Consider the following 19,136-nt stretch of genomic DNA (forward strand, 5'->3'; position numbering starts at 1 on the left):
TGTTATTCAGGAAAGTTCCTTCATTACAAATTTATTCCATAGTGACACAGAGCTGTAGGAATTAGGCCTATTCTACATGGGTGAATGTGTAGAGGTATCAGCAATATACCAAGAATTGTTTTATAGGGTGTATATTATGGTGTATTATAGAAATATACCAAAACTTCTAGATGAAGAAATGGGTTCATTAAAAACTGAAAGCTAAAACTGGGGTAAACAAGGAGTTATGTTGTGAATGAGGCAGTTACTGTGTTTGATTGCAAGTAGGCATCACAAGCATTGTCAAGATAAGTGCATGGGAGTTGCAGGCACAGGGTGCCTTCTCCCTGTAGAGCTGGCAGCCAGCTGCCTTTCACACTAACAGCAATGCCCTGGCAAGCTCCCAGAGTATCTGTAAACAGCATGTCACAGAAATTTAGAGCAAGGGGGAGATAGGAAGGAAATACTTGTATGAGCCTGTGTTAAAACAAAAGTCATAAGCCTTTTTTGACTATAAAATAATGGAAAATAGCATAATGAGAAAATAGGAAAAATAAGGAGGAATAATATAGAAAAAGGGAGGTGTTAATGACCTTAATGGAGGCCATGTAACTGTTTCCTTCCATATGCACATCAGATGCTGCTGCCTTCTCTTCTATGTGCTTTTGTCTGGCAACAGAAACCTCTTTTGCCTTACCCAGACTGACATTCACTTTGCTTTTGTGCAGACCCCTATTTCTTTTGGAAACTCAGAAATTGGAAAGAGTGCAGACTATTCCTTTGTGGAAAAGTTAAAGAATGTTTTAATTCAGAGAATATATCTTGATCTCCCAGTGTTTTTACAGACATTAATTCCAGCTTAACTTAAACAAACCAAGGACTGCTGGTTAAGCTAAAGAGTCTTAAATACATGCTTGAGTAGATATTCAGAGGCAACATAACTGTGATCGGTTACAGAGTGATTTATATTTTGGTTAAACCGTATTAAGAAGTCTATTTTAAGACGTCATGAGGTGGAGAATTCATTATCTACATTGATAGTTCGTGAAGTAATTAATCACCCACAATATTAAAATGCCCACTATTTTTTATTTGAATGCATCTGGTTTTGATTTCCTATTCTTTTTCCAGCCAATATCAGATTAACCACATTTGTGGTAGTAGTATCAGGATACTTAGGAGAGACAATGATCCAGACACTTCTTGATATTCTTTGGGATAATGCAAGCAATTAATTTTTATAGCTCCTTTTTGCACCATCTCTGCATGATTACAACCATTTTGAAATCTGTTCCTAGCACTACAATATAAACCATATCAATGCCATATATAAAGGTAAACATCATCTTTTGGTTCTTTCTTGTTTACACATCCAAATATGGGTTTGTCCTTTTTATCACTGCCTTGAAGGTTCAGTTTTTGGCCAAATTAGATCCTGAAATTAATTTAAAAGCTCTTTATTTTCAGGTTTCACTCCCCATACTTACATGGATTGCCAGTGTTCTACGTTTCAGGACCATAAGTTTTCTTAAAATATACAAATGCTTTTAATATGAACAAGAATATACTTACATGTAATTATTAATATACATTTTTTTCACATTTAAAGGTCGCATGTGACAAATGTTTGACGAATGATGTCACACAGTGTACAATGTCTGTATTTTAATCCACTAAATCTGAAAAAAACTAAACTATAAAGGTATTGCCACCAATTTTGTTCTTAAACATAAGAAAAAGAATTATGTGGGATTTTTTAAAAATAAAAATAATGGCCAGAAAGTGTCCACAGAGACCTCCATCAGCAAGAATTAATTGAAGTGCTACAAGGTAAATGCAGCTGTTGGTGGTACTCTATTGCCATGTTCAGTTTCATTCGTGCCTGTTATTTTGTTGTATATTTTGTTGCTGGTTACAGAACACATCTGAAAGGGACAATGATGAAGTTGATGGCAACAACATATGTGGTTTCAGAAAGAAAAAGGGAGTCAAAGGTCCTACAAAGTACATTCCTCCTCTAGAAAATACGAAGATGGAGCTGTCCTGCACTTCAGAAATCCCAGATCCCTGTCCTCAACCGGGAACTACTGGTTGCTCAGGACCACCATCAGACCCATCTCTTCAAAACCCAACTAGCTCTCCTTTAGTACAGAAGGACACAGGGGGCAGTGACAGTTCTCATACTGACAGCAGCATGAAAGAAAACATGTCTGGAGAAACACGAGGAAAACAGGAGAATGATGACACTGGGAAAAGAATATTAGGGCAAAAAGATGAGGAAATAGATGCAACAGCTAAAGCAGAGCAGCACACAGGTGTGCAACCTGCAAGGAGCACAGGGAAAACTGTGTGCGCAGAGTCAGCTTGCAGGGGAGAGTGCGATGAGAAGGCAGAGAGTAAGCAAGAAGAACAGGGTGGGGAGGAAGAAAGAGATGTCAAGTTTCACATGACAAAGATGGGCTCCCGGGGTGGTACTATATCCACACAAGGATGGGGTACTGCAACCACACAAGGACATGGTGCTGCAAAGTCCTTCCAAGGGGCACCTGGCCTTTCTAAACAAAGCCTGCAAGAGCTGAAAAACCTGCTGAGTGAAGGTTCTCTGCCTGCTCCTAGGCCCAGTTACAGTGGCAAGGCAGGTGGCACTTTCCCTCAGAAAAACCTAAAACCCCACGACAGGACAGCTGACAAGCAGGACCGACCCTTTGAGACTTTTAGTCCCCATTTTGGGGAGGAGAACCAAAAGTACCACAGCTTCCACAAGGAAGGAGTGGGGCAGCAGAGCAAACCTCTGCTGGTCCTCAGCTCTGCCGGGTCTGATCAGCAGCAACCAGCGGGAAGTGATGTGGATCAACTCATTCTGGGACTACCTGCAGCTTCTCCACATGCAGAAAGCAATGCTTCTGAGATTCCCTCTGACTCCTCTGCAGACCATGCTGGTAAGGATATTTAAACATCACCTTTTCTGTTAAAGAAAATGCTCATATTGTTGTTTTGTGGGGTTTTGTTAAGCAGTAAACTTTAGCCAGAGCTAGCGCATGAGAGAATTGTCACCTGTGGTTTCTGTGTGATTGGGGTGGATCAGAAGTTGTGCTCTATGTCTATGCTCTTTTTTTTTTAAGTAAAAGCATTTATGAAGCTCAGCTGCCTGCCAAAACCTGCCACACACAAGTGGTTGTGTCTTTTTCACTACAACTGAAATATTTCCTCATTTGAACTGAGCACAGGAAACATTTCCCAAAAGTCTGCTGGACACTGCAAAGCCCTGACGGCATCTGGGGTTCTTAAAATGTCCTTTTTGTTAACCTTTCCAGCAGCAGAAATTGCGCCCATGTAGGGATGATGTTTTCAATATCTGTCCTTTGGGAGGACTGGAATGCAAGAGCATCTTATATAAACTGTAGGGGAAGAAAAGCAAATGAAGCAGAGAACTTTCAAAATCTTCATGCTGTTCAATATGTCCATTTTGGAAGTGTTTATAGAGCCAATTAATTGCCACTAATATGCTGTGATTTCTTAGAAACTGTAAAAGCTATACTACAGGGCTAGCTGGGTCAGCAAACTGAAAACTATCGTTAGCTATGATAATGTAGTGGACTTGAGCAGTTCCTTGTTTTGTGTCTATTCCAGGAAGCACAGAAAAAACAATTTGCCAGTTGAATACGTATCAGATTAATAAATTTCCAGGAGAAGCATCAGGCTTGGATCATATTATCAGCTCTTCAGAATAGGCATCTTACCCTCTGATTTATTTCACTGATACAAGAAATACGAATCTCATCATTGATAAAATACTTTGTTCATCATTAACTATGCAATAAAATATAATAGTAACAATTAGTTTTTGCAACAATATTAAGTTATCCTACTTTTTTTTGTTTTTTAAGTCTCCTTTCAGAAGGGTAGACATACTGCTATACATACTCTGAAAACTGAAAATCTGAATATATAAATGTTATTGGCTACAGCAGGATTTCTAAGTAGACATATTGTGTCACACACTTTGAACAAGCCTGAACAAGATACTGATGAACATTAGCAGTCCTAACTTAGGGAACTGCATGAAAAATATAAAGCTTTGAAAAGATATTTCTCGCTTAAATCACTCTCTATTCATGTCTATTAGAATAAAGAGATTAGAGAATTATTTCTCAGCCTACAGTTAATGTTTTGATTCCAAAAGTTTTGGAATCTCATGAGGTTTGGATTCCATTTGGCTTTGACCAAACAAACTGTAGGGCTCAGTGTGTGTTTCCACCAGTAAATGGAATGCACAGAAATAGTTTCTACTTAGTTTGAAATGTAGGTGTTTGAAATTTAATTTTCATTGAATACATTCAGTAACTTCAGAGAAGACATTTTTAGATAAAATTCTGCACTCTTTAATGAGCATTTGCTTAAAGAGTATTTAATTGCTGCCAGTGATAAATTATTAAAAATTATAAGATAAAATCTAGAATAGAATAGAATAGAATAGAATAGAATAGAATAGAATAGAATCGTTAGGGTTGGAAAGGACCTTGAGATCATCTAGTTCCAACCCCCCTGCCATGGGCAGGGACACCTCACACTAAACCATACCACCCAAGGCCTCATCCAAACTGGCCTTGAACACCGCCAAGGATGGAGCATTCACAACCTCCTTGGGCAACCCATTTCAGTGCCTCACCACCCTCTCAGTAAAGAATTTCTTCCTTAGATCCAGTCTAAACTTCCCCTGTTTAAGTTTGAACCCGTTACCCCTTGTCCTGTCACTACAGTCCCTGATGAAGAGTCCATCCCCAGCATCCTTGCAGGCCCCCTTCAGATACTGGAAGGCTGCTATGAGGTCTCCATGCAGCCTTCTCTTCTCCAGGCTGAACAGACCCAACTTTCTCAGCCTGTCTTCATACGGGAGGTGCTCCAGTCCACTGATCATCCTCGTGGCCCTCCTCTGCACTTGTTCCAACAGTTCCATGTCCTTTTTATGTTGAGGACACCAGAACTGTACACAATACTCCAAGTGAGGTCTCACGAGAGCAGAGTAGCGAGGCAGGATCACCTCCTTTGACCTGCTGGTCACACTCCTTTTGATGCAGCCCAGGATACAGTTGGCTTTCTGGGCTGCGAGCGCACACTGAAGCCGGCTCATGTGCATTTTCTCATAGACCAACACCCCCAAGCCCTTCTCTGCAGGGCTGCTCTGAATCTCTTCTCTACCCAACCTGTAGCTGTGCCTGGGATTACTCTGACCCAGGTGTAGGACCTTGCACTTGACATGGTTAAACTTCATGAGGTTGACATCAGCCCACCTCACAAACGTGTCGAGGTCCCTCTGGATGACATCCCTTCCCTCCAGCGTATCAACCGAACCACACAGTTTGGTGTCATCGGCAAACATGCTGAGGGTGTACTCAATCCCACTGTCCATGTCACCGACAAAGATGTTGAACAAGACCGGTCCCAGCACTGATCCCTGAGGGACACCACTCGTTACCGGTCTCCAGCTGGACATCGAGCCATTGACCACAACTCTTTGCCTGCGGCCATCCAGCCAGTTTTTTATCCATTGAGTGGTCCACCCATCAAATTGATGTCTCTTCACTTTAGAGACAAGGGTGTCGTGTGGGACAGTGTCGAAGGCTTTGCTCAAGTCCAGGTAGATGACGTCAACTGCTCTGCTCCTGTCCATCAGTTCCGTAACCCCATCATAGAAGGCCACCAAATTGGTCAGGCAGGATTTCCCCTTAGTGAAGCCATGCTGGCTGTCACCAAGCACCTTGTTGTTTTTCATGTGCCTTAGCATGCCTTCCAGCAGAATCTGCTCCAAGATTTTGCCAGGTGCAGATGTGAGACTGACTGGTCTGTAATTCCTTGGGTCATTCATTTTCCCCTTTTGAAAATGGGGGTTATATTTCCCTTTTTCCAGTTGTCGGAATCTTCACCTGACTGCCATGATTTTTCAAATATGATGGCCAGTGGCTTAGCAACTTCATTCGCCAGCTCCTTCAAGACCCGGGGATGGATTTCATCACATCCCGTGGACTTGCGTACGTTTAGGTTTTTAAGATGGTCTTGAACCAGATCATTTTTAAATATTTGTACTTGCTCAAATCGGAAATCTTGATCCAAAATATCTGGAAAATTACAAGAGGTTGTGTTTCAGATCTACTTAGTGTCATGCTGTGGCCAGCGCCATAATATACCTTATTGTTTTAAAAGTACACAGTTAAGGGACAATCTATAGATGATGTCAGCATTAAAAAAGCTAAGACATGTAGCTGAGCTTTACTGTTTCACTGTATTGCAGAGAACTGAAATACAGTCATGTTAGTTACATGGTTAACATCCCTCTGAAATAATAAATCCATATATTTTTTCAAAATTCTGACTGAAAATTGTGAAAATATTACTGACCATGCATTTTGTCCATTGCTTGTCAGGACTTCTATCCAAAGTGCTTGTACATGGGAAAGAAAATAATAGAAAAGAGACATACATGCAAGATATTTGAGCCATAACGAAAAATGTTACTTGGGCAGTGTCAATGAAACTGGAGCTGAAGCTAAATCTAAAGCTAAAGCTCTTTTAATCTAATTCATCACCATGAAAAGATAAAAGCTAACACAGGTAGCTAATAGGTCAAATATACTGACTACATTAACCTGATTTTAGGATTTTTATTTGTCTGTATCTCTGTATATGATAATGATGCACACTTCTACAAATTACTATGTAGTCACTAATAATCAAGTGCTTCTTAAGCTGTTCCATACCTGCATTCTTGGGAGACCAAGAGGGAGGATTCCAAAGAGTAAAATTTCAGATGAAATTTTATGTATATAGTGTAATATAACACTTCATAATATGTACACCCACACAAGAATGCATGCATGCAGTATATGTATAGTGTGCGCAGCACAGAATGTAAGTTCTGTAAGAATGTAATATTGACCTCTCTGAACTTAGATGTTTTCACATCTGCTCTGCGTGCTACTAAATTTAATAGTATAAATAGTATAAATGTATAAATAGTATAATATAATAGTATAAATACTATGATAGCCAGAGAGGAGTTCAAAGAAAATAACTGAGCAATATGAAGTTCCCAAGTATCATGGTGCACCACACTGCTGGACTTCTCTTTGCCACAGGAAAATATGGGCTGCCACAGTCAGGGACTTCAAATGACTTGTACTGCGTATGGTCAGAGGAACTTGCAGAGCCTGGTGCTACCACACAGGTTTAGGAGAAATCTCTCCTCTGAACCTGATGAAACAACAGAAGCTCCAGGTAGCCTGATTGCACACTGGAATCAGGCTGTCACCTGAGTCTTCAAATTCCCTTTGTATCTCTTGGTCTGTAGCTGGGATAAAATGTTTGCTAAAATCTGCTTGAGTGCAAACACACAGCTGGGACCCAGAAACCTGAACACCTCCAGGAGTAGGTCCTCTCAACAGGGCTCATCTTCTGGAACACATATCAAGTGAGGCCATGTAAATATGACCAGCGAAGAATCAGGAACTGTTGGGAGGAGAGGGAAATTTCTGAAAAGAGAAAACACATCTATGTTGTAGCTGCAGGCATCAGTAGCTGCCTAGTGACTGTTAAAATTTCAAGTGCACAGATAGAAAAGGTTTGAACACTTCAAGAATCACACAAAATGTTATGCAAGTGCTGACCTCAAACATAAAATTCCTTTGCTATCATTTTAAAGAAAGCATATCAAGTAGATACTAACAGACTATATTTCATACTTGAGTGGATGTCATCAGTCCTAAAATCAATTCCTTTTTCTTTTACAATGAATAACCTCATCTTGTCACTTTAAACTTGTTTAAAGCTCTTATTTTTATTAATAAGGCAGTCATAAATGATAATACCTAGTATTTAGGGGTAGAATTATGAAAAGAAGACTTCAGCAAAACAAGGATCTCAGGCCTTTTGCTCCACTGAAATTAAGAAATTTGTCCATACACTTTTCAAAAAATTTGAACTCCCTCTGTGATTTCACTGTGCTTTGTGCTTAGCTGGAAGCACTGATTTTGTTCAGTAGGTCTAGCCAGTGGTGAAGAAAATAGAAACAGAGACTCTTCGGGAGCCGTAAATGGACAATCAGGAGATCAGTGAACACTTCGTATTCACTGCCTCTGCAGTCATTCCTGCAGAATAACCAGTCTTACTTTGGGGGTTACTTGGGACTGTATTTTTCAGTTGCTACTGTTCTCTGCTTTGTATTTGATACAATCTGCACTGGTTTTGCATCTCTCCTAACGTGAAAATCCAAAGCCATATTGTTCCTTCACGTTCCTTCCTCATCTGCAAAGTCTATTGAGCTGCCCTATCTGCAGTTCAATATATTTTTCCCAGTATTTCTTTTTCTGCATTTTGAACTCAACTTGAACAGAGAGGGGATGAAGCTCCACTCTTTTCTAAACGTTCGTGATTGCCTTTATTTTCTGTTGAAAAAAACATATTTTCCACTCGTTTCTTTCCTTTTCCCTCTAAACTGAGACATATACAACTTGCTTTTTTTTTTTTTTACCTCACATGCCTTAAATGTAGCTATTTTTCTTTAAAGCATACCAAAACTCTTAAGTTCTTTATCTTCCATATCTGAAATAGATGAAATCTTCCTGCTCTGTAACTCTATGATTTTCCATTTTTTCCCCTCAATTTATACAAAACAAAAAAATACTCAGCACTTTCATACCATTTTTCTGATCTATTTTATCCCCTTTCAGGTAAGATCCTGTATATTGCCTGTAGTCAGCTAGTCATTCTGTGACTGTGTGAGAAAGGTGCATTCAGATCCACCCACTGGAGATGCTTATTTTCTTTCTAGTTATAATGAAAGGTTGCCAAAACCATTTAGTTTAGACCGAGTGTAAGAGTAGTGTAAGCATTCTTTGCTTGATGTCTCTGTCATCCGCCTCTCCTTCTACAATATTCAAGAAGAGCTTAGTCCTTACCTTCAGTACAATGCAAAATCTTAATAACCTTAACTAACCTTGCTTGCCATTGCACCGCATTCTCACTCAAATTTTTAAAATTAGGTCAAACATTTTCAGACCAGAAGGGGCTACCTAGTTTGCAATAGTGTATATCTTAGTTCATGCAACTTTGCTCAGTGGTTTGTTCCTGAAATCCAAATTTTCCATTTGAGTTTGAAGAAAGGCATGCCACTGTAGATGCATCATATTTGGGATTATTAGTTAGTGTCCTGGGTTCAGCAGTAGCAGTCAGTTTTTCTCCTTTTTAGTAGCTGTTGCAGCACTGTGTTTTTGACTTTCAGCCTCGGAACAAAGCTGATAACAACTGATGTTTAGACTGACCAAAGACTTTGTGAGTCTCATGCTCTGCCAGGGAGGAGGAGGGGCCGGGAGGAAGCAGGGACAGGACGCCTGACCCAAACTAGCCAAAGAGGTATTCCATACCACAGCACGTCATGCCCGGGGATGTAACTGGGAGCTACCCGGAAGGGCACCTCCTCTTTTCGGTCGGGCTCTTTTCCGGCGAGCGGTATCATATTTTCTTCCCTTGTTATTTCTCTTATCATTATTATTATTGGTGGCAGCAGTAGTGATTTGTGTTATACCTGAGTTACTGGACTGTTCTTATCTCAACCCGTGGGAGTTACATTCTTTCGATTCTCCTCCCCATCCCTCTGGGGAGTGTGGGGGGGAAGTAGACTGCGTGGTTCTAATTTACAGCCGGGGCTTAAACCACGACAGTTAGGTGGTTCCAGTGGGTATTATCCACCTTAATTTTTTTCAGACACCTGCATATTTTGTTTTCAAATCTTCTTGCCTAGATGGAATATTTTCTAACCTATCTGTAAAACTTTGATCATTTTCTCATTCAGTAAAGAAGAACCATTTTAATAAAATGCCTCACAAAATAAAAAAGTATAGGTGATTTATTTTATCTTTCATCTATTGAAAAAATCTTATTTTGTATTCAATTCTTGATAATATAGCTCCTCTAAGAAGCTGTATCCTGTTGCTGTCATACAGTTGCAAAAAATATTTCACGGATTATTGAAGCTGTTCATTGGTCTTTAAACTGCCTATAAAACTCATTAAAAAGAGATGAACTTTCCCATGGCCATATCAGTAAAAAAATCTTCATAGTTAAGATTAAAAAAGAAAGCAGATTATCATGAGACAAAGAAATGGATGAGAAAAATGTTGAAAGTATCAATATCAAACAGATCAGGGAAATGTATTTAGTGCTTATATATTTATTACTCTGTTAGTGTAGTTGCTGGGGAGCAAAAATACGAGGTAAGAGACAACCTTTTATGTACTTGACTGCAGAAATTAAATACTTTACTGACCTGTCAGTAAACATTTTTGGTCAAACTTTTTTTGGGGGTGAAAAAGAAATGTAAATTATATAATGTTTTCAACTGAAAATGCTTCTGATCACTATTCACATCAATAGTACTTATCAAAGGTAGCCCAATGCTCCTGTCTATTTACTATGTTAAAAAACAAGTGGGAATAAAAAATAAAGGTTTTAAAAACTAGCAATAAGTATGATATCTAGCACAGGAAAAGCTGTCACATGAGGTTTCAGAAATAGAGGCTGTTAATGTTTGAAGACAAATACGAGAACAGTAAAAAACATGCTGTACAAATCAAATAGACTGTCTGTTCTTAAATACCCAAACTGGAATACTGTAAGGAAGAGCAGATGTATTTAAATTAGTACTGACAGGAATTTCCAAAGGACTTAGAAGACTGCAGATATGCAATTACACTGTGGGACTCATTGCTAGTGGTTTTCATCAGCACAATGTATCTGTTTTTATAAAGGGAGTCAGTATTCACACAGATCTTCACAGCACCCAAAGTTAGATCTCCTAGGATGAAGAAGAAATTAAGACAAATTTGGATATTAACCTTCCTGCTCCTAATGACCACCCCTTTTTTAGTGAGGAACTGAAACCCCACTCTGTTTAGACAGATTATTTTGCAAAGAACACCTTGCCTTTCCTGCTAATAGCTGGTGCCAGACAGCAATATGTGATGAAATGCTGCCTTGACTGACATGGCAATTCCTATGCTTGCAAGGGTTTTTATTTCCCTACTGCTTTGAGACGGTAGCAAGTGTCACAGTGCTCCAGAGAGCACAGGGATGTGTGCTCTGACACTGTGTGGGACTCACACATGCTGAGACCCTGTCCCACAGGCAGCAGGAGGTGTGCAGTGCAGCAGCTGCTGCTGGAGAGGCTGCGGGAGGAAGAGACTGGGGAAGGACAGATGGAAACGCATCTCCTCCTCCAATGTATGATTCATATCTGGAGTCTACCTGCTAGTGCTGTTATTGCCTTACATTACATTGATGGTTGTGTTTCACAGTGAAGAGTTTCCTATATTGCCACATTTGTTAGGTCAGCCTGTTCCTGTCATTGTGAAGTCCCCTGGCAACATGTAGCACGTTCTTTTTGTTTCATCAGTTTGACACGGTCACCTCTTACAGAGCTGAGAAATTGTTTGGTTTAGCTGCAGTGTGATTTAATAAGGGACCACGGGAAAGGATTTCTTTGAATAAGCAGATAATGAAAGATTGATCTGGGACCTGTGCACTTTTTCTGTTGTGGCGCTTTTCTGTTTTTGAGAAGATAAAGCTGATATTAACTATTTGCCCTAGCCTGATGTCAGCTGCTCTCAGCAATCTAAATTATTTCAATGTTAGCAATCTAAGAATGGCACTACCCTTCCACAGTAAAGAATAATAATACAATTTGTATAATTTTGAGATTTTTTGGAGTAATATTGTTAGTTTTGTGTTATTAATATTTTTAAATATATGAAGATAATTTGATTGTATTCAAAGATATTTTATACTAATTATAAAAGAATTATTGTAATAATAATTATTTCTCAGTGGTAACTTAAATGGGAAATGCAGACAGAACCATAGAAAAACAAACTGCTTTTCTGTGTCCTACTAATTTGATATAGATATCTAAGACTCTGTATGTACTATTCTCCTTTGGTGAATGATGATCATTTTGAAAGATGACCAGTCTGGATTTATATTTGATTTTCAAACTGAATATCTGAACCAGAATCTGAGCATCTTGTGAAATTTAAATACATGTTTCCACAAGTAGGTTTTTTGAAATGAAAAAAAAAAAGCCATTATTTCTAGAGACCCAGAGAGCTGGGAAAACAGTATACTCATGAACACAATCCTCCCTCATAAGAATGTAGGACTTTTAAACTGTGTATCTCAATCATCTAGACCTGTCTAATACTTATTTATTAGCTACTTTACCTCCAGTAACTAATGCTCTGGATAATGACTGTATGAACTGGGAAAAGAGAGAGTACTCAATTCCCTACTGTACGTTTCCAAACTTTATTCCGCATTGGCTTCATGGACATAGTTTGCCAGCGATTCATTTAGTGACTACCAAGAAAATACATTCTGGGACCTGTGCTACAGGAAAGTAAGTATTGTCAGTAGTTATTAATGAAATATTATTTAAGAAACAAATCCAATTTAATATTTCCAAAAATCAGTCAGAGATATTAAATGATTATGGTATTTTTTATTTATCATACTATTTACAGAACTTATTATTTTTATGGGAAAGATAATCTGCAAATGATATAACAGATGAATTGCCTTTAAAATGTATGTGAAAGCTGTGGGAGTATTTCTATTGATTCTAACAGATTTTGGATAAATGCTATTGTAAATTAATAAGTATCTGTCTTTTGGTTAGCGAGCTGTCTACACTGATATATATCTCAATTCCAGACTAGTAGTAGACCAGTATATAAATTTTAGTCTCATAATTTAAAAAGATCTATCATGGATCATAGCAAGTCCAACTGGAGAAAACAAATTCTTTGTTCTTTAGTTAATAATTTTGCTTGTTTAATGTCTTTTAAAAAGTGACTTTATAGGAATTTTCTCTTAATTTATGTGATTTTATATAATCTAATGATTTATTTATATTTTTATGCAAATAAATTTAGCTTGAAGATGACAAATACATATATATAATATTTTGAAAATTGCTTACCATTTGTAGATGTTTAAATCAAGCATATCTGTAGTTTTACTTTTACAATAAATTCATACACAATATAAATGCATTCAAATTTGTGTTTTTCTTAGCTATTTTATATAATTTTTATATTTTAGGAATACCACTTTAAAGAATTGCACGGGTCAAAGTTGTTGTTTATTGTGAATTATATGTTTTTAACCTGAAAAATATTTGTTCAGTAGGTGTAAATTTAAAAGTCAACATTTCAGGACATTGTAAGAAATATGTGCAAAATTTATGTCAAAACCTGACAATATTCTTATGTGAAGTGTTGCCGGTAAAACCTTACTTTTAATAAAATGAAGGCATAAAAATCTCTGTGTGACAGGTGGTAGAAAGGAAATGTAACATATGTAGAATAAGGGATTGACCACTGCTTGTAAAAACGCAAAAACCTCAGACTTCTGTCCCTGGAGTTGGTTCTGGAGAGATCACGAGTATTCCATCAACCTTCACGGTGCTTCAGCCCAAAGCTTTTAACTTCCACTTGAAGGGTGGTAGTGAATTGTTGCTGTTAGTTATCTTCCACTGTGGATCTGAAAGATCTGCAAAAATTCACCTGATTGTAGCCTCAGGAATAATGGAGGACTTTCCTCCCAGAAGTATAGAAAAAAATATTTTTTTCACATGTTTCATATCTTAGTATAAATTACCCTTGGTCTTGTTAGTTTATTGACTAAATGGGAATGAATACCTTATGTAGTTTAACTTGAATAATAATACATAGATACTCAAAAGAAAAGCAGGCTGTGAGATCGAGAGGTTTGCGAGAGGATGTGACTGTGCCCAGCTCTCTGATCCGTTACAGAACTTTTACTCAGATGTTACTGCTTTCATGTCAAGAAGTTTATACAGTCCTACAGCTGCTGTAATACAGTTAAGACAGCTCTATAACAGCAAATACACGAATGCATAAACTTCTCTTAAAAGTCTGCTGCCTGTGGTGAAGAAAACGGCAGACCTCCTCAGGAGGTCTTGAGAAAGGTTTAGTAGAAGACAAGTGCCCTTTTTATTATGTTTCTGTATTAATGTTTTTTTCTAAAGAACTGAAATAATATAGCACCTGAATTCTCAGTTTTTAGTGGGAAATATGTATCTGGCTCTTATTTGTGCTCCTAAAAACACCCAACATAACAGCTGAGGTATCCCTCAGTAATTCTTGGCTTTTCTGTATGATTCCCCTGTGTTCTCTCACCAACTTGAAAAAAGTTTAAGTTACAGGCCATTAAAAAAAATAAAGGATTTTGTACACATCTTGGGGGTAAGGGAGTGGAAGGGAAGGTGGGTGGGAAGGATGGGGTAAGTGTGTTTATTTACAAAAATATTTTATGATTCATATGTTTTCCTTATTTTCGCTTCTACACTCCAATGCAGTTTCCACTACGACACTATGAAACAGCTTGTATTCCAGCGTTCATTATTTTGCTTGATGTGACCATTCCTCTTCACTTATAGCATCCAGCAGAGAGCCTGATGTAAATGGCCTTGGAAGTCCAACTCTCCTTCAACTATTCTCTCATATTGAATTTATTAAGCAGCAGATGGCCAGGGACAACGTACAGTTCGTTAGATTTGAATCAATAGACCTCCATGGTGTGTCGAGATCAAAGAATATTCCTTCTCGCTTTTTTCATGTAAGTTTTTCTTGTTTCTGGCTGTATCTTTATGTGTTTTCATGGCCCTGTCCTTAATTTCTATGGTTTTGGTTTTTGTTTTCTTTTGGGTTTTTTTTTTTTTTTTTTTTCATAGTGCAGGCAGAAACTCAAACTTAGAACAAATTATCTGTTTCCTCCACTTGTTAATGCTCCCAAAGGATCTGGACTTTTTTCATCACTGCAATCTATTCCACTGTCCCAGATAGTAATCTAATTAAATAAGGCTAGTAATTTCTGTTCCTTGGACTTCTAATAATCTCTTCCTTCAGAATTATTTTTTCAGATTCAATGCATTATAAAGATCTGCTTTTATTGCACATCACAAAATTGCAAAAAGAAGGGAGTAAATACCGAATGAAAGAAAATAACAATGCAAATGATATTAGCTATGAGAAATTTTATAGTCATCAATCACCTGAAGATACTATTGGGTTGCATGATGACTTAATAGCAATATTTGCCATATTAATGATTCAGAAAATAAGAACCAAACTAGAAAGAAATCCTTACAACATGTATCCTTGACTGTCCAGTCCTTTCAGTATATTGCTTCAGTGACATATTTCAGTATATTGCTTCATGTGCATAACTCCATTATACTTTCACTCATGTTTCACTATGAATATTTTAAGCTATACTGAGGGATCACAAAAAAAGATATGAACATGAAAAGATGTAGAGCAGTTTTGCTTGAAGTTCGTTCTGAAGCCTGAACCGTATTTTCACTACTTCCCTTTTTGATATTGCTAAACTGCAACTGTATCATCTAGATACAATTTGTTCTCTCTGATGTTATGTGGATTTTATAAGAATAAACTTTCAGTCATTTGAATTCTTGTGAGGGGTGGTAGTTTAATTGCAACTTCTCTTTCAGTTGCTATATCAAATCGCAAATGTCTAGTCAGCTTGTTCAAAGACAGCTTTTGTGTTTATCTTACCATCTGAACACATCAAAGCTGTGCATGACAGTAAAGCTTTTGACATAAACCAATGTGTATGTGTACATACACACATATGTATACAGAGCAACTGATAGGAATTACCTTTTTTTTTCTCATTTTTTCACATAGCGGGGTTAGAGTAGGGAGAGGTAGTACTATAGGGCAATTACCTTCAACACCTTTTTACTGTCGCATGGGCAGCTTAGACATCTTTGAGCAGTATTCACCATACTGTACAGTTTTGGTTATGGGTGTCACACAGGGAGAATTGCTATCACTGGACTGCCACCTCCTTAAGAGAAGGTGGACTTTATTTACTAATTTTAAGAGAAGCCACTCTATGCAGTTTGAAGTATTTAAACAATTTTCCATCTAGTTAGGCAAAACTTTGGGTTTCTTTCAGATCTGAGCTTGCCCCTTTCTAGGTTTGTTTTGTCTCCTCTGCTCACTCAGATGGCAATCCTTTCCCTTAGAAGAGTTAAGGTAAGATGCAAACATGAGCCAAATTTCCCTTGACAGAGCTTGGCATAATTGCAGTTTTCATCAGCCAAAGGTTTGAATGTAAGGTAAGTTGTAAAAGTGCTTGTTTGAAGGCAGATGATCCTTCTTTGGTGTTCTATCTGCACTTTATTTCTGTAAACTGAAGCTCCCTGTTCTAATGGAGAAGAAAGTGTAATTGTGAGTTTATCCCATTTGCTACCTAGAAGCGGAGTACTGAAACATTGAAATGATTTTTCACTTGGAGGTGTTTCCCTGCATTTTATTCCCAAACTTATTAAGTCCAGAAAGTGAAAATTTTCAGTTAAACTTTCAATCTGAAAAGCAGTGAGGTATGTGTTATGTCATGTAAAGGAAAGTTGCAGCTTGAAGTTGGATGTCTTGTGCGGTCACTTGGATCTATGTAAAGGAAATGCTCAGAGGATAAGGAAGCCTAATGTAGTAGCTATAAATAGAAGTTTGACTTGCAAAGTTTGCACCTAACTGGTGATGCCCATAGTTGTATAAATACCATGCAAGATAAGTGTTAAACATTGTTTTAGTTCTTTACGGAAATTTAAAAAATGGTCATTGGGATATTTGGTGCCAGGGTTTTCATACTAACCTTGTAGAAAGTTGTTTTGCTTCATAATGTCAAAGTAACTGGCTTTTGCTCTTCACTTCAGTGATCACTTCATTTCAGTGTTCTTTTAGGAAAAATACAATTGTTCTTACTGAGAATCTGGGTTTTATATATTTTACATATGTAAAAATACTATTGATTTCTTTTCTCATTTGTAATCTGTCATTCTGCTCTGTGTTTAGGAAAAAGCAATTCACGGTGTTGCCATGCCCAGAAGTTATCTTGAACTGACGCTGAATCCTAAAGATAATGAATTAGATTACATAAATGCAACCAATTTTAATTGTGACATAATCCTGAACCCGGATTTATCAACGTTTCGAGTACTACCCTGGACTGAGCAGACTGCAAGAGTGATATGTGATTCCTTCACTGTGCTGGGTAACCCGCTAATGACCTCACCAAGGCACATTGCCAAGAAACAGCTGAGCCAGCTTCAGGACAATGGCTTTTCTCTGCGCTCTGCCTTCACTTATGAATTTTGTATTTATGGCATTACTGAGGTTGTGAATTCAAAGACAATATCCTTTCCTGCAGCCACAATACTAAATAACCATGACCAGACTTTCATTCAGGAGCTCATTGAAGGAATGTATTATGCTGGTGCCAACATTGAAAGCTTTTCCTCTTCCACTGGGCCTGGGCAAATGGAGATCACTTTTCATCCAGCATTTGGCATAGATGCTGCTGACAGCGCTTTCACATTTAGAACAGGCATTAAAGAGGTGGCTAAGAAGTATAACTATGTGGCTAGCTTTTTCTCAGAATCAGGATTCTACAATTCAGGGGCTCTGTCACATAGCCTGTGGGATTTGAATGGACAGAAGAATTTGTTTTCTGCTGGTTATGGGGTTGAGGAGCTCTCAGATATTGGAAAAAAATGGTTATCAGGTCTCTTGGCACACACAGCAGCTATCAGCTGCTTGATGGCTCCTACCACCAGCTGCCGTAAGCCTTATTCTAAATACAGTAAAGAATCAAAAGAGACTGTAAATGCAAAATGGGCATATAATGATAACAGCTGTGCCTTTAATGTCAAATGTCATGGTGGAAAAGGCACTCTCTTAGAGAATAAATTAAGTTCTGCTGCAGCAAACCCTTACCTGGTGCTTGCTGCTACTATTGCTGCAGGTCTAGATGGAATAAAGAGAGAACTTAGGTATGATGATGTGCTCCAAGAAGAAAATCACACTGCTGATCTGAAACATTCATCAGTCCCTCTGAAACTAGAAGATGCTCTTGTCGCACTCAAGAAAGATTCTTGCATTAAGGAAGCACTGGGTGAAACTTTTATCCGATACTTTGTTGCTATGAAACATTATGAGTTAGAAACTGAAGAAATGGATAGCGAAAGAAATAAATGCTTGGGGTATTTTATTTAAAAGAGTACTGTTCTGTAGTGATGCTGTGTAAAAGCATACAGTAAATGGCTAAGAACCTTGAAATTATTCAATATATTTTAAGATGTTTTTAAGCATTGAACTTTTCTCCCCTCCTTTGTATAGTACATGGTGATTGCATTTTATTTTCTGTGTATATTCAGGACACTGCAAAAACTGATATTCATGACATAACATTAATAGGCTTTTAAAAAGGAGGGTTGTATTTTATTTTTTTTAATTGAACAAGCCTGTTGATGAACAGAAGAAAAGAGAAAGTGAAATGGTGAAAAGCAATTGCAATTGACTGCCTAATATGCAGAAATGTAGGAATAACTGGGGAAAGTGCAGGGGGACAAAAGAACTGAGGCAGGAAAGGAATTTCTTGTTCAGCATAGTTATGGGATTTCTCCCAGTAGCTAAAGGATTGCTAAACTGGAAGAATCTGACTTTTATTTAAAATCTAGGCTAGAATGATGAACACTGTGGAGAGAGGGAAATAACTGGAACTGTAGAACCTGGGAGTCAGGAATCAGTATCCTAATTGCCATAAATAAAAAGAAAAGAGGGATTATAAAATAATCTATACATCAGGATTTCCACTGCTGAATGAATTTTGCAAGACTTATAGTGAATAAAGATACTTAAACAAATCAAATGGTGGTTCGAAGAAGGAATAATTCATAGATAGCCAGGAGTGTCAGGCCACTGGGCATTCTCTCTGTTTTGATAATTAGTGGGTTAGTTCACAGTTGAACGAAAAATGAAGAAAAAAAGGGCAAAGATGCCAGAGAACTAAGAGCTTAAACCGAACGTTATTGGGAAAACTGATGTTGCAAAGGATGAGGAAGATGAATATGAAGAGAGGAACAGAAAGAGTAGGTTAAAGCCAGAAAGAATGAGTGAAAATGTGAACTCAGAGATTGGCAAATAATAGTTTAAAAGAAGTGAAGGCCTATCCTAAAATTAAAAATGGCAGCTGGTGTAAATTAAAGTTTTTGGAATGGCAGG

At 37.9% G+C, this 19,136-nt stretch overlaps 1 protein-coding gene across 1 annotated transcript; it reads left to right on the forward strand.

The window, feature by feature from the left end:
* Positions 1-1,813: 1,813 nt before the first annotated feature.
* Positions 1,814-18,128, forward strand: LGSN (lengsin, lens protein with glutamine synthetase domain; the record flags this gene model as incomplete). The annotated part of the gene is made up of 3 exons (XM_080616543.1): positions 1,814-2,918; positions 14,486-14,664; positions 16,929-18,128. 3 exons carry the CDS (start codon positions 1,814-1,816, stop codon positions 18,126-18,128), a joined length of 2,484 nt encoding a protein of 827 aa, XP_080472669.1.
* Positions 18,129-19,136: the final 1,008 nt, after the last annotated feature.

The sequence above is a fragment of the Psittacula echo genome, assembly GCF_963264785.1.
Source record: "Psittacula echo genome assembly, chromosome: 4".
In the NCBI taxonomy this organism is placed as follows: Eukaryota; Metazoa; Chordata; class Aves; order Psittaciformes; family Psittacidae; genus Psittacula; species Psittacula echo.